This window comes from Chinchilla lanigera, unplaced genomic scaffold, assembly GCF_000276665.1.
Source record: "Chinchilla lanigera isolate Chin_1 unplaced genomic scaffold, ChiLan1.0 scaffold00080, whole genome shotgun sequence".
Lineage (NCBI taxonomy): Eukaryota > Metazoa > Chordata > Mammalia > Rodentia > Chinchillidae > Chinchilla > Chinchilla lanigera.
The window spans coordinates 2,697,710-2,710,217 of record NW_004955481.1 but is presented as its reverse complement, the minus strand read 5'-3'; the positions used below and the strand labels follow the sequence as shown (position 1 = coordinate 2,710,217).

Genomic DNA, 12,508 nt, shown 5'->3' with positions numbered 1-12,508 from the left:
TGCAGACCGCGGGCTCCTCTCGCCCTGCCCGGGGCGGGCCCAGGGGCCCGGGGCTCCCCGCCTCCGCCGCCGGCGGCTGGCTGCTTACGTCAGGGAGGCAAAACCCATAAGAAAAACGAAAAAGGCACCAGGGCGGAAGGAGAAAAACTTTATTTTTTTTTTCCCCTCGTTTTCTCCTCGGCGCTGGAGCGACGGGCGGGTGACTGCGCCAGCGCGGGCTTCCCGGAGCGAGCCCGCCGCAGCACCACTCGGCGGCGGCGCGGAGGAGCCCGGCCCCGGGCTGGCCCGACGGGACGCCCAGCATGTGGGACCCGGAGGAGTTCGTGCGCCACTGGCAGGCCGAGTTTCCCGGGGAGCAAGCTCCAGTCATGAGGCTGGAGTCGGTGCTGGACATGGAGCGCGAGCTGGAGTGCTGCAAACTTAACCTGAAGCGACTGCAACAGGTGTTGGCCGAGGAGAAGTTCAAAGTCTTGTACCTGGAGACCGCTCTGGCCGGGGAGAAGCTGGACCAAGGCCGCGGGCGCGCGGAGGGCGGAGACAGCCGCAGCGGGGGACCCTCGGCGGAGGAGCCGGAGCCTGCAGACCAGGAGGAGGGCGCAGCGGGCGGCGGCGGAGACGCCCTGGACCCCGGGCGCCCGGACCAGGAGGAGGTGGCGGCGAAGGCCGAGCCAAACCCCTACTTGTGCCTGGACCTTCCCCCCGGGCCCCGAGTGGCGGAGGGAGGGGGCGCGGTGCTCAGCTTGACGGCCGCCATCCACCGGCAGCTGCTGCAGCCTCGCCTCCTCTTCAGGCCCCGGGAGGGCTGCGCGCCCACTGGCCGCGATGGCCCTGTTTCCCACGCGCCGGGAGAGGAGCGGTCCTTGGGGACCTGCTCGGGGCGGGGCTCGGAGGAGGGCGAGCCAGACGCCTGCGTTGCGGACGATGGGGGCGACAGCAGTGACCACGACTTCGAGATGGTGGATTTGAACGAGAAATTCGCCCTCGGCCACTTAGTGGTGGCCCCCTATCGGTTCGGGACCCGCGATGAGCCGGAGAAGCCGGCGCGGGCGTGCAGCCCCCACCGCTGGATGCATCTGATACCCGGGTGCCGGCGGCACCGGCATCAGGGCCGAGACCCGGAGCCAGTGGAGGCGGAGACCAAGGACAGTCGGGCCTCCCACCTGACTGAGGATGAACCCCCCAGGCGCCGGGCCCGCGAGCACTTTCCCCATTGGGGGCGCAAGAGGTTCCTGCGTGTGCCAGAGCGGGACTCGCCCAGTCACAGCTCTCCGGAGAGAGGCAGCGACTGCAGCCACAACAGCTCCGACCACGAGGACGGCTCCTCTGCAGGTAGGCGCATCTTTCTCTAGATCCCGGCCCCACGCCTCCTTCGTGTGCTAGCACCCCTTCCTTGGTGGTCCCGTTTAACCTCAAGCACCTGGGAATAAGGGGGTGAGCTTTGCCTCGAATTTAAAGCCACTTGTGGAACTTTTAAGAGGAGTGCAAATCGAATCTTGGGTTTGGGCGAGCTCCTGAAAGTAAGCATGATGGCGGTGACAGAGTGACGGAATGGGGTGCCTGGCCAGACCAAGGGGGAAACCTCTTACATCTGCCCTCAGCCTTTCTGCTGACTACTGCAGCTCACTCAACCCCAGCCCCACCTCCAGCCCTCCCTCAGGTTCCTCAGATTCCTTTGTGCCGCCCTGCTGGGGCCTGTGCATTTAAATTCCCCTTTCCCCCCAGATTCCTTAGTGCGGAAGTCTAACGTTCAACTTTATTTTTTTGAACATACCTTGCCTCCAGAGAGGGCACTTTATGCAATTTGATAGCCTAGAGGAGGTGCTGGATTCTAATTTGCATTAAGATGTTCTACAGACTAGAGTCCTTCAAGAGGAGAGATCACTGGCAGAATTGCAAATCATCCCCTGGGGAAATCCTAGAGCACTGGGATTCACCCTGCATCTGGTGCAGGATTCCCCGAGGAAGGGTACATAATGCTCACTACCCTGCCTTGGCTGACTCTTCCTTTCCTAGAAGGCTGCGCTGGGTCTGTCAGCTTCCAAGGAGCCTGGGAGCCTGAGAGAGAGGATAAGGCTTAGGATCACAGTTTTGCAGCTGGCCTGGTTCTCTGAGATCCTTTCTAGTGCAGCACCTTCATTTGATAAGGGAGGAAGCTGAAATCCAGAAAGATTAAATGCTTGTCCAGGTGAGCTGAGGGCTTCGGTAGAGCCTTCTTTCCTCTGTTGTTTTTGCCTTCTCATCTGCCCTCTTTGCTGAGGACAGGGCCTGCTCCTATCATCTTTGAATCCCTTTGTGGTGGCCGGCCCAGTGGTCAATAAATATTTGTTAAAAAACATGATTGTGGCTGGGCCTGGGAGTGCACACCTGTAATCCCACACTCAGGAGGCTGAGGCAGGAGGATCGGTGTGAGTTCGAGACCAGCCTGGGCTACAGAGTGAACTCAAGGCGGGCCTGAGCTGCATAGCAAGACCCTGTCTCAAAAAGACAAACAAAACAAAACAACCATGATTAGATTGAATTGAATGGCTGCCCAGTTCTTCATAGGTGAGGGAGTAGAAGTGGGGTTTCGGAGGAAAGGTCAGATGGGGATGTGGGGTGGCAAATGACTGCCCCTTTGCTACATCTGGCCACTGTTGGGGTCCCCTCAGCCACACGAAAAGCATCCACTAACAGTTGATGCAGCCAGAAACTTAAGATGCCTTTCTGCTTAGTGAAGGAGAAAAAGAAAGAAAGAAGAAATCACTGATGCTGGGGTTGTTCCAAAATCTCCATTATTAGATCTCATCTGAGTTTGCATCTGAATAAAAAAAAACTGCCCACTCTGCTAAAAGCACATTTGGAAGGTCCATTGAGTCATCTGTTTTGATCAATTACGCTTATTCATTAGCAGAGATTGGCTTTTGCCACCCTTGCTAGTAACATTTATTATGTGTCCCCTTAACTTAAAGCAAGAGTCTGAAGATTTCACTCTGCTGCCAAGTTCCAAATGCCTTTAGTGGAGGCGACCCAAATGGCCCCAGCTGCTTCAGAGCTGGCTCCAATCCCTTCTCCCTTGAGACCCACATCAGTCACTCTGTCAGGTGTGCCTAGTATACTGGATTTTCCCCTGGGAGTGATTTTTTTTAATTCCGTGAGCCGTCTCCGTTCCCTAAGGACACTCTAGCACATAGGGCACCTTCATGCAAATTAGAATCCAGCACCACCTCTGGGCTGCCACATTCCAAAAGGTGTCCCTCTGGGGAGACCAATAATAAGCAGATTCTCCTTCCTCGGGACTAAAGACTCCAGCCAGGGTACTTATCTGGCGCTCATGGCTTTGACTAGTAATGCCGGGGGTATATTTCAGGCTCTACACCAGACCCCTTCTGCAGGGCAAGCTGTATAGGGACCCCCTGCACAGCTGCATGTGGAGGCCCTGCCTGTCTTCAAAACCTCTCAGTGAGGAAGTGGATGTAGGTAGACATGCACTTGCATACATGTATGCATACACATGTATATGTATATTGACACATGTACATGTATATGCACTGTACATGTGTATGCACAGTACATGCATACAGCAGGACACAGAGCCTTCAAACATACAGGGAGGCATTTGTGTAAAGTGATTGAGGATGGAGATTTTAATACCGCAGGTGACATCCTAGTAGAATCAGTATAGCAAGCACTGAAAGCATCCTGAATCTTTCTTGGCCACACTTAGCCCTCCCAGCTTATTTTTCTCCGTAGCATTCATTAGATTACCACCTCAGATGCTAGAGCTTTGCATGTGGATCTGATTCACTTTCTTTCTCTGGAGAAATGTGAGCTGCAGAAGGGCAGAGATGTTTGTCTCTTCCATTTACTGATGTAGCTGGAGTCTGGAATGGTGTCTAGCATATATACAGTATTTTATGTTCAAGAAGTATTTGTTGAGTAATATGTTTGTTGTTTTTTTGAGACAGGGTCATTCAGGCTGGCCTTGAACTCACTATGGAACTTAGGCTGGCCTTGAACTCTCAGCAGTCCTCCTGCCTCAGCCTCCTGAGGGCTGGGATTACAAGACTGTACCACCATGCCCAGTGTGGTATATGTTTTTAATGGGATGAATGGGATAGAAAACGTCAGGGTTGGGGATATAGCTCAGTGACAGAGACCATGCTTAGTGTGTGTAAGCCCTGGGTTTAATAATACCTAGCACCAAAAACAAAAACAAAAGTAGCTAGGTGTGGTGGCACACCATTAATCACAGCTACTTGGGGCTGAGGCAGGAGGATTACAGGTTTGAGAGGCCAGCCTGGGTAATTTAGCAAGACTCTTGTTTGAGAATAAAAAGGATTGGAGATGTAGCTCAGTGGTAGAGCACCCTTGGGTTTAATCTCCAGTAATGGGAAAGCTATAACATCATCAGAGAGTATTGCCCATGCTAAGGTGAGTATTATTCTGTTGTAAAATTTTATTGCTGGGTATGGTGGCACACACATGTAATCCCAGCACTTGGGATGCTGAGGCAGGAGGGTCACCACCAGTTTGAAGCCAGCCCAGGGTTCATAGTGAATTCACAGCTAGCCTGAACTACATAGCAAGATACTATCTTTAAAAATAAATAAATAAAATAAATTTGTTTGAATTATACATGTGAAAATATACACTGGGGACTGATGGAAAATGTATTTCCTGCTGTGGGCTGGACAGAAAGGTGTGCAAACATTAAGACCATAATTTTTAAATCTTTTTGTGTGGCCCTGGGAGAAGCTATTTGTATTTTCTATGTCTCATTTTCCTCATCTGTAAGATAGGGCTAATAAGCACTACTTACAGCATACTGTTTTTTGTTGTTGTTTGTTTTTTGAGACCAGGTCTCATGAAATTCAGGTTGGCCTTGAACTTGCTATGTAGCCCAGGCTGGCCTTCAATTCACAGCCATCCTGCCTCAGCCTTCCAAATGCTGGGATTACAGGAGTGCGTCATCATGCCTGGATATATTGTTCCTATGGGAGTAAGTGGGATCTTATCTGTAACGGGCCTTGAATAGGTTCTGGGACATATTAAGGAATCCAGGAGTGCTAACTAACTATTGCTACAGGTTGTTTTTCCTTGAGTTGACTATTCGCAGCTTCCTGCTCTCAGATCATTCTTGGTCACAAATGGTTTGGTCATCTGTAATGCATTTTTTTTCCAACACACTGTTTGACTCCTTCTAGAACCTGGCAGCTGGTCAGGAACCAGGGCAGGGTGGTAATCTTGGCTTATGAGGCTCTTTGGTTGGATTGATCCTTATACTGTTTTTCCCTCCCTGCTTTGGATCACACCCATCATCTGTATCCAGAGGACTTAACCAAAGGGCAGTTTTTATGAGGCAATAACAGGTTTTGCCTTACTCCAGCTCAGGGTTTCAAGGAGATAGGTCCATGAAGCTTTATGTAAAAAGACCCAAAGGCAAAGGGGCTTTCCTCCTTGGAAATGGGCTCTTTTCTCTTAAATGAGGGGCAGATCCCTAAACCAACACACGTTTGAGGTTTCTTTCCATACACAATAGCAAAATCAAGAGTTTAACTAAGTTAGGATTTCAGGTTACTTAGTGTCTTTTAGCCTTGATTACAGCCTTGATTGGTAGCAGGGAGGACTAGGCCACGTTAGGACTGGCATGGTTAGGGCTGTGGGATGTGGTGGTGTGAGTGCGGGTGGGGCCGAGAGACAGCAGCTGCGGGGTTGTGTGTGCTGTGCAGTTAGACCCCTGCCTGTGACCTGGCCCTGCCGTGACCAGGTGTGAGGCCATGGGCTCCTTCTGTCTCTCAGGCAGGAAAAGCAGGAATAGCTACTTTTGCCAGCTCCTGTTCAGGGCACTTTATCCATATTAATTCGTTTATACCACACAACAGCTTCACAAGACAGGCACTACTGTTATGTGACCTGGAGAGCTTACATAGTGCTCCCCAAAGTTACCCAGCTGATATAGGGAGCACTTAGATTTGAACCCAGGCCATCTGGCTCCCAAGCCCATACTTTCAAATGCTAAGCTATGCTGCCTCAAATATTACCGCTGGGGAGACTTCAAGAAGATTCACTACAAGAAAATATTTAAACTGGGCATGGTCGCATATGTCTATAATTCCAGCGCTCTGGAAGGCTGAGGCAGGATTGCAAGTTCAAGACCAGCCTGGACAACTTAGTGAAACCTTGTCTCAAAATAAAAAAAGCTTGTGGGTGTAGCTCAGTGTGAAGGCTCTGAGTTCAATCCTCAGTAGTGAAGGAAAAAAAAAAGGAAAGAAAGAAAAAAACAGAAAGTATTTAAAGACTTTAGCAAAGCACTTGGCTTTTAGTGACTGCGGAGTGAATGTGTGTGTGTGTGTGTGTGTGTGTGTGTGTGTGTATTAATTACGGTCTTCTTTATCACTAATATCCCCAGCAGAACCCAGGTCATCTGCTGCTGGGCTCAGCCAGTAGGGCTGCCTCCCACCTGTGGGCTCCTGGGTGGACTTGGCTTCACAGGGAACATAGCACTCGTGGACTGCAGACCACACATCTGGTCACTCACTGCCTAAGCACACACAACTGTGTGCCTGCGTGTGCAGACCCTGGTATTTTCCCTGGTGTGTGTTGGCTTGCTCCCATGTCACTGCTGTTGTGGGAGCTGAGGGATGTTGTTCTTCCTGGGGTTTATCTATCTCTTCTACAACCTGTGGTTTCCCTTGAGTCTGTATTCCTTTCAAACCAAGCAAGATACTCTCCTCTAACAAAACCTGGAGGTGGCTTTTCAGAGTCTGACATCCTTTTGACTGGTAGAAACTATTCAAGCGATATTTTGGTTTCAGTTCAAATGACAAAGCAAATATTGTTATTTATTTATTTGTTTATTTTTGAGACAGGGTCTTGCTGTGTGATCCTCCTGCGTCAGCCTCCTGAGTGCTGGAATTACAGGCATGCACCACCACAACGGGCCCTAGCCTCTTCTTGCCTGGAATTCTAAGCCTTCAAAGTCATAGTGACAGGATGGCAGACTGTTTCTTACAGCCTCACAGCCACCTCAGCAGGTAGCTATGATTACTGCCATTTTCTAGGTGGAGTCGCTGAAACTCTGAGAAGTACAGAGACTTGCCAGAGCTGCACAGTTAGCATGTGGTGGAGTCAGCATTTGAACTTGGGTCAGTCTTCAAAGCTGATGCTTTTATTTTTTTGGTGCTGGGTGCTGAACGCAGGGACTCACACATGTTAGGCTCTTTTCCACTGAGCTACATCTCCAGACCTTCTAAAAATTTCATTTTGAACAGGGTATCACTAAGATGCTGAAGCTGGCCTTGAACTTTGAATCTCCTGCTTCAGCCTCCCCAGTACCTGGAATTACAAGCCTGTGCCACTGCTCTGGGCTAAAAGCTGACAGTTTTAATGTACAGCCCCTAATGCTGTCCTGGGCCTGCTGCAGAGTGCGAGATTTCTGCACTTGGGAAACCCTGCCGTTGGAGCCTGCCAGGTTGCTGATGGAGACGTTTTACTTTTAATCTTCATGGGAAATGCATTTCCTACTAGGTACTCGAGTTACCTAGCTTATTTGTAACCTGATGTTTTTTTCCCTTCCCATCAGTGACTAATGAGATTGTTGCTCCAGGAAGAATTCCTTGTGTTCGGTGGCTGTGTCTGAATAACTTAATTCAAAGTATTGAATTTTTAGCCTTGGCTGCGATAGATTTTTTTTTCCAATCCCTGTTGTGGAAAGATATTAAAAAACTATTTGAGACATAGGAGCTGCAGGTTTGCTGTGGTGGATTGGTAGCTGAAGAGGCTGTTACATTACTGTTGGCTTGCTTCTGCAATGCTTGCCCCCTTCTGCACCTCAGAAGTGTTTCACTGGCCTGTCAGAGGGTGGTGGGTAGTTTATTTAACATGCTTTTCTCCTGTACCAACAGTAAATGCAATCAAGCCTGGAAATGTTTCTATTCCTCTGATCTATTTTTCTTCTGCTTAAGAGATTATTCACTAACTAGCTTCGTATTTAGTTCTGGATTTTAAAAAATTTATTCATTTATTTTTTAATACTGGGCCTTTGCACTGAGCTACTACGTCCTTTTTTTTTTTTTTAATTTTGAGACAGGTTCTTTTTTTTTTTTTTTTTTTTTTTTTTTTTTTTTGGTTTTTCTCCGGTACCGGGAATCGAACTCACAACCTTGCGCTTGCCAGGCAGGCGCTTTGCCGCTGAGCTAAATCCCCAGCCCCTTGAGACAGGTTCTTGATAAGTTGCTAAAGTGCCCAAGCAGAGTTAGAATCTGCAGTCCTCCTGCCTCAGCCTCCCAGAGTGCTTGGGATCATAGGTGTGTGCCATCATGTTCAACTAGATCTTCCTGTTTTAAAGTCAAGATCTTCATACTTTATTCTGGCTTTGAAATAATGGTTACTAACGCTTTTCTCATCTTAGAAAACGGCTTGCCACTATAGCAAAATTGGGTTCCCAGTGTTCAGGGTTATGATGGTTGTATTAGAAGTGTTCCTCACCTTTTTGGGTTCCTTATCTAAAAGATGGGTGTGTTAATAATAGGACTATTACCTAGACTTGTGAAATGAGATAATATGTGGAAAATACATCACACAGAGCCAGGCACATGGGGTTTAGTAGATCTTAGATGGTGTTGTCATTATACCTGTTCTGAGTCCGGGAGTTTTTGCTTGGCTGACCCGGCCACTGCTCAGATTTGCATCTTTTCTAAAAACTTACTGTGCTGTGACACAAACCCAGGGCCTCACACGTGCTTTACCACCGAGCTCTACACCCAGCCATCGTTTGCATCTCCGCATGTGAGGAAGTTCCCCAAGACTCTTAGTTTGCCTCTTTCTTTTTTTACTGAGTTCAACGGTATTTTGTTTTTGTTTTTGTTTGCAGTACTGAAATTGAACCCAAGGCCTTCACACTGCGATATATCCCAGCCCTTTTTTGTATTATTGTTGTTGTTATTACTGTTATTATTATTATTATAATTTTTAGTACCTGGAATTGAACTTAAGACCCCACGCTTGCCAGGCAGGCGCTGTGCCTCTGAGCTATATCCCTGGCCCTGTTGTTACTAATTTTGAGCCAGGACTTCACTAAGTTACCCTGACTGGGCTCAAATTTGCAATCGTCCTGCTTCAGCCTTACACAGTGCTTCAGAGGTGCTTTGCTTCTTCAGAGGGAGCCCAGCTTTCTTGGTCCTTTGTGGTCCCTGGTTCTTCTCCAATCAGATTCCCTGTTCCCAGCATCTGCAAAGCCATCATCTGGCTTCTTGTTTCTCTCTTCCCACCTGCTTTTAGCTGGTGCTCTTTCCGGCTGGTGTCTTTTCCTCTCCTCTTCCTGACGTGAGCTGCCCTCCCACCCCCACTTCCCCAATCACAAGGCCAGTGTTTCCCCTAAGGCCTTCTATTCCGTGGAACCTTGCGCTGGTTAGGATATGGGTTTGCTGCGTAGGATACAACCCTCAAATGTGGCTTAAACAACTCAGAGGCTTATTTATCTCTCACGGGAAAGAATCCCAGAGGTAAGCAGCTCTGGGAGAAGATGGTGACTCTGTGATCAGGAATTTAGGCTTTTTGGTCTTTCTTCCTTTTCTGGTCTCAGGGTTGCAGGAATTAGAACAGGAGGAGCAAGTGACAAGTGTTGGTCTGCCTTTTAAGACACTTTTCTGGAGATCTCTCTTTACAATTTTTTTTTATCTCCTTATCCACCTCTAGCTACAAGGAAGGCTGGGAGATAGAGTATTTTATCTGGCCATATGGCCACTTCCAGTAAAATAGGGGCTCTGTTAGAAGGAAAAATGGAAGAATTGATATTGAGTAGGCAACTAGCAGCCTCTGGCACAAGTAGTTTCCAGCTACTCCAAGCCATCTTGCGGTTCTTAGAGTGAGCCCCACACGGCACAATTGTCTTATTATTGTGCCCTCTATTAATTCATTGAGCCAGTGCACAAATGACAACAGAGCCACTGCTCTGTGCAAGGCACAATGCCTTTGACACGTTTACTGTGAAGCATGGCTCTCAAGCTAAGAGGTTAGCTGCCTGCTGGAGAGCAGGGCCTGTGCTTTATGCTTCTGTTTCTCTCTCACATGGGCATCTTTCATAGGGTTGAGCACATGGCAGGCAGTTGACACATACATGGTTGATTTTAAAACAGTCACAAATGAGAAGCGCAGTTGCAGGGGGGCTTCTCCTCCTTAGTATTATGCTAGAAAATCCATCATGTAGAGTTTGTTTTGGGTTCATTCTGGTTTTGAGGAGCCCATAGCAACAAGAGCGGGGCTTGGATCATCTGTAAACATCAGGGCTGCATTATTTTCCAAGTGGAGGAGCTGATTTGACTGTTTTGGACACTAGATTCTGTTTGCACACCATACTAGGATTATAAACAGAAATCTGTTTATAGAAATCTACCTGACTTTCTCTAACACTCTGTGTGCAAAGCTGTGTTTATACCATGTGACTCTCCCTCATTATTTCTGCACCACGTAGCTGTGGAGAAAATCTGCAGTCTTTCTGCATCGAGAGTCAACTTCGGCTCTTCTTCCGTCTTCCCAGTTGATTCTTGCTCTGTCTTCCTGAGACCAGACTGTCTGAAGGGAGCTTGCCTGGAGCTGATCATGTTACATCTCACAGGTGCTGAATAAAAAGATCGTTTAAAAGTTTACTGGCACCCGGGAGGGAGGGAATGAGAATATATTTAGTTTCTACAGTCTGCAAGGCACTGTGTGAAATGCTTAATGTACGTTCTCACATTTAATGTTCAGAACAGTCTCTTGAAAGATGCACTGCCGGGGCTGGGGATTTAGCTCAGCGGCAAAAGCGCCTGCCTGGCAAGCGCAAGGTCGTGAGTTCGGTTCCCGGTACCGGAGAAAAACCAAAAAAAAAAAAAAAAAGAAAGATGCACTGCCATTCTTATTTTGCCGATGAGGAAACTGAGGCTCTGACTGGCTAACTATCCACCCCAAGATTACTTAGTGCTCTAAATTATACGGTTGCTTTTCTCTGATTTAAAATATTAAGATGGGTGTGGTGGCACACACCTGTAATCCCAGCACTTTGTCCCAGGGATTGTCCCAGGGATTGTGCCAGGCAGGAGGATTGCTGTGAGTTTGAGACCAGCCTGGGCTACATAGTGAGTTCAAGGCAAGCCTGGAATTCATAGCAAGACCCTGTATTAAAAGAACAAAAGCAAAAACAAAATTCATTCCTTTAAATAAGTGTATAGCCATGGTTTTTGGTGTATTTGCAAATTGGTGCCTTCTCTAATTTCAGTTATATTTCTTTTCCTTTTTCTTTTTTTGGGGGGTGGTGCTGGGGATCAAACCAGGGACATATAAAAGGGCCATTGGGCCCTTGTGTCACTGTCCTCCCACTGCAAGGGGGCCCTGTGGAAGTGCTAGACTGCAGTACTGCCTTCATTCCTGTGGACCTCACCCCAACCTGTGTGTTTTTCCTGGACTTGGGGCAGGCATTTGTGTCCCAAGCTTGAAGTTTCATGAGCTCCCTTCATTCCTTCCCTGGGCCGTGGGTGACCTAGTGAACAGGGGACCTTGTTCTGACCTATGATGTCTTTGTAGCCTCAGAATGCCATAGCACCTGGCCCAAGGGAGGTGCTCAGTAAGTGTTTATGAGTATCTTATCTAGACATTCGTTTCATCACCCCTAACATAAACCATTACAATGACTGGTTTTTCTGCTTATAGCCTTTCCCCTGTAGCCCCTGGTTATGTTCCACATTAAAGACAGATGATCATTCTATTCCCCTAACCCAAATCTTGCACCTCCGCTCTTTCTTCAGTGGCACTTTGTTGCCTATAGGGTAAAATCAGAGCTCCTCTGATGCAGATATGCCAGGCGCACGTGAATAATTCTGCCCACATCTCCAGTTTCCTGCACCCCCCACATGCACCTGCTCAAGCTCCAATAGTACTGAACAATGTGTAGTTTCCCAACATACAGAGCACACCCATCCCTGTCTCATCTGCCTGGGATTCCTCTCCACACTGTCCAAGTGATCTTCATCCTTCTGATGTCACTAGGAGACTGCTTCTCTGTGAAGCCTTCCTCAGGTAGACCCGGAAGCTGGGTCTCAGTTCTGAGTGAATTTTGCTGTAAATAACAGAAAACTTCCTTCCACGATAGCTAATTTAGACAGATAACAGCCCCGCAAAGCAGCCCACATCCTAATCCTTGGAAACTGTGAGGGGGCTTTGCAGATGAGATCAAATTAAGGACTCTGATGGGTAGAGGTGATCTTGGGTTATCTGGGTGGGCCCACTGTAATCAGGAGGGTCCTAAGATGGGAGACAGAGACGGAAGAGGTCAGAGTGATGCGGTGTGAGGACTCGACTCCTTACTGCTGGCTTTGAAGATGAAGGAAGGAGCCAGGTGGCCTCAGGGAAACAGGTGACTCTCTCGAACCCCTGCCAGCACTGTGGTTTTGCCCACTGAGACCCTTGTGAGTCTTCTGATCTGCAGAATTTATGTAACAAATTGGAATTGTTTTAAGCCACTGAGTTTGCTGAAATTTTTTTTTTTTTTTTTTTT

At 48.2% G+C, this 12,508-nt stretch overlaps 1 protein-coding gene across 1 annotated transcript in view; it reads left to right on the top strand.

The window, feature by feature from the left end:
* Abr (active BCR-related) overlaps window positions 1-12,508 on the top strand; it is a gene marked incomplete in the record, with an annotated part of 207,359 nt that overhangs the window by 450 nt on the left and 194,401 nt on the right. The window contains 1 exon segment of the mRNA XM_005402643.2: window positions 1-1,329. Within this exon segment, the coding sequence (XP_005402700.1) occupies window positions 303-1,329 (1,027 nt within the window).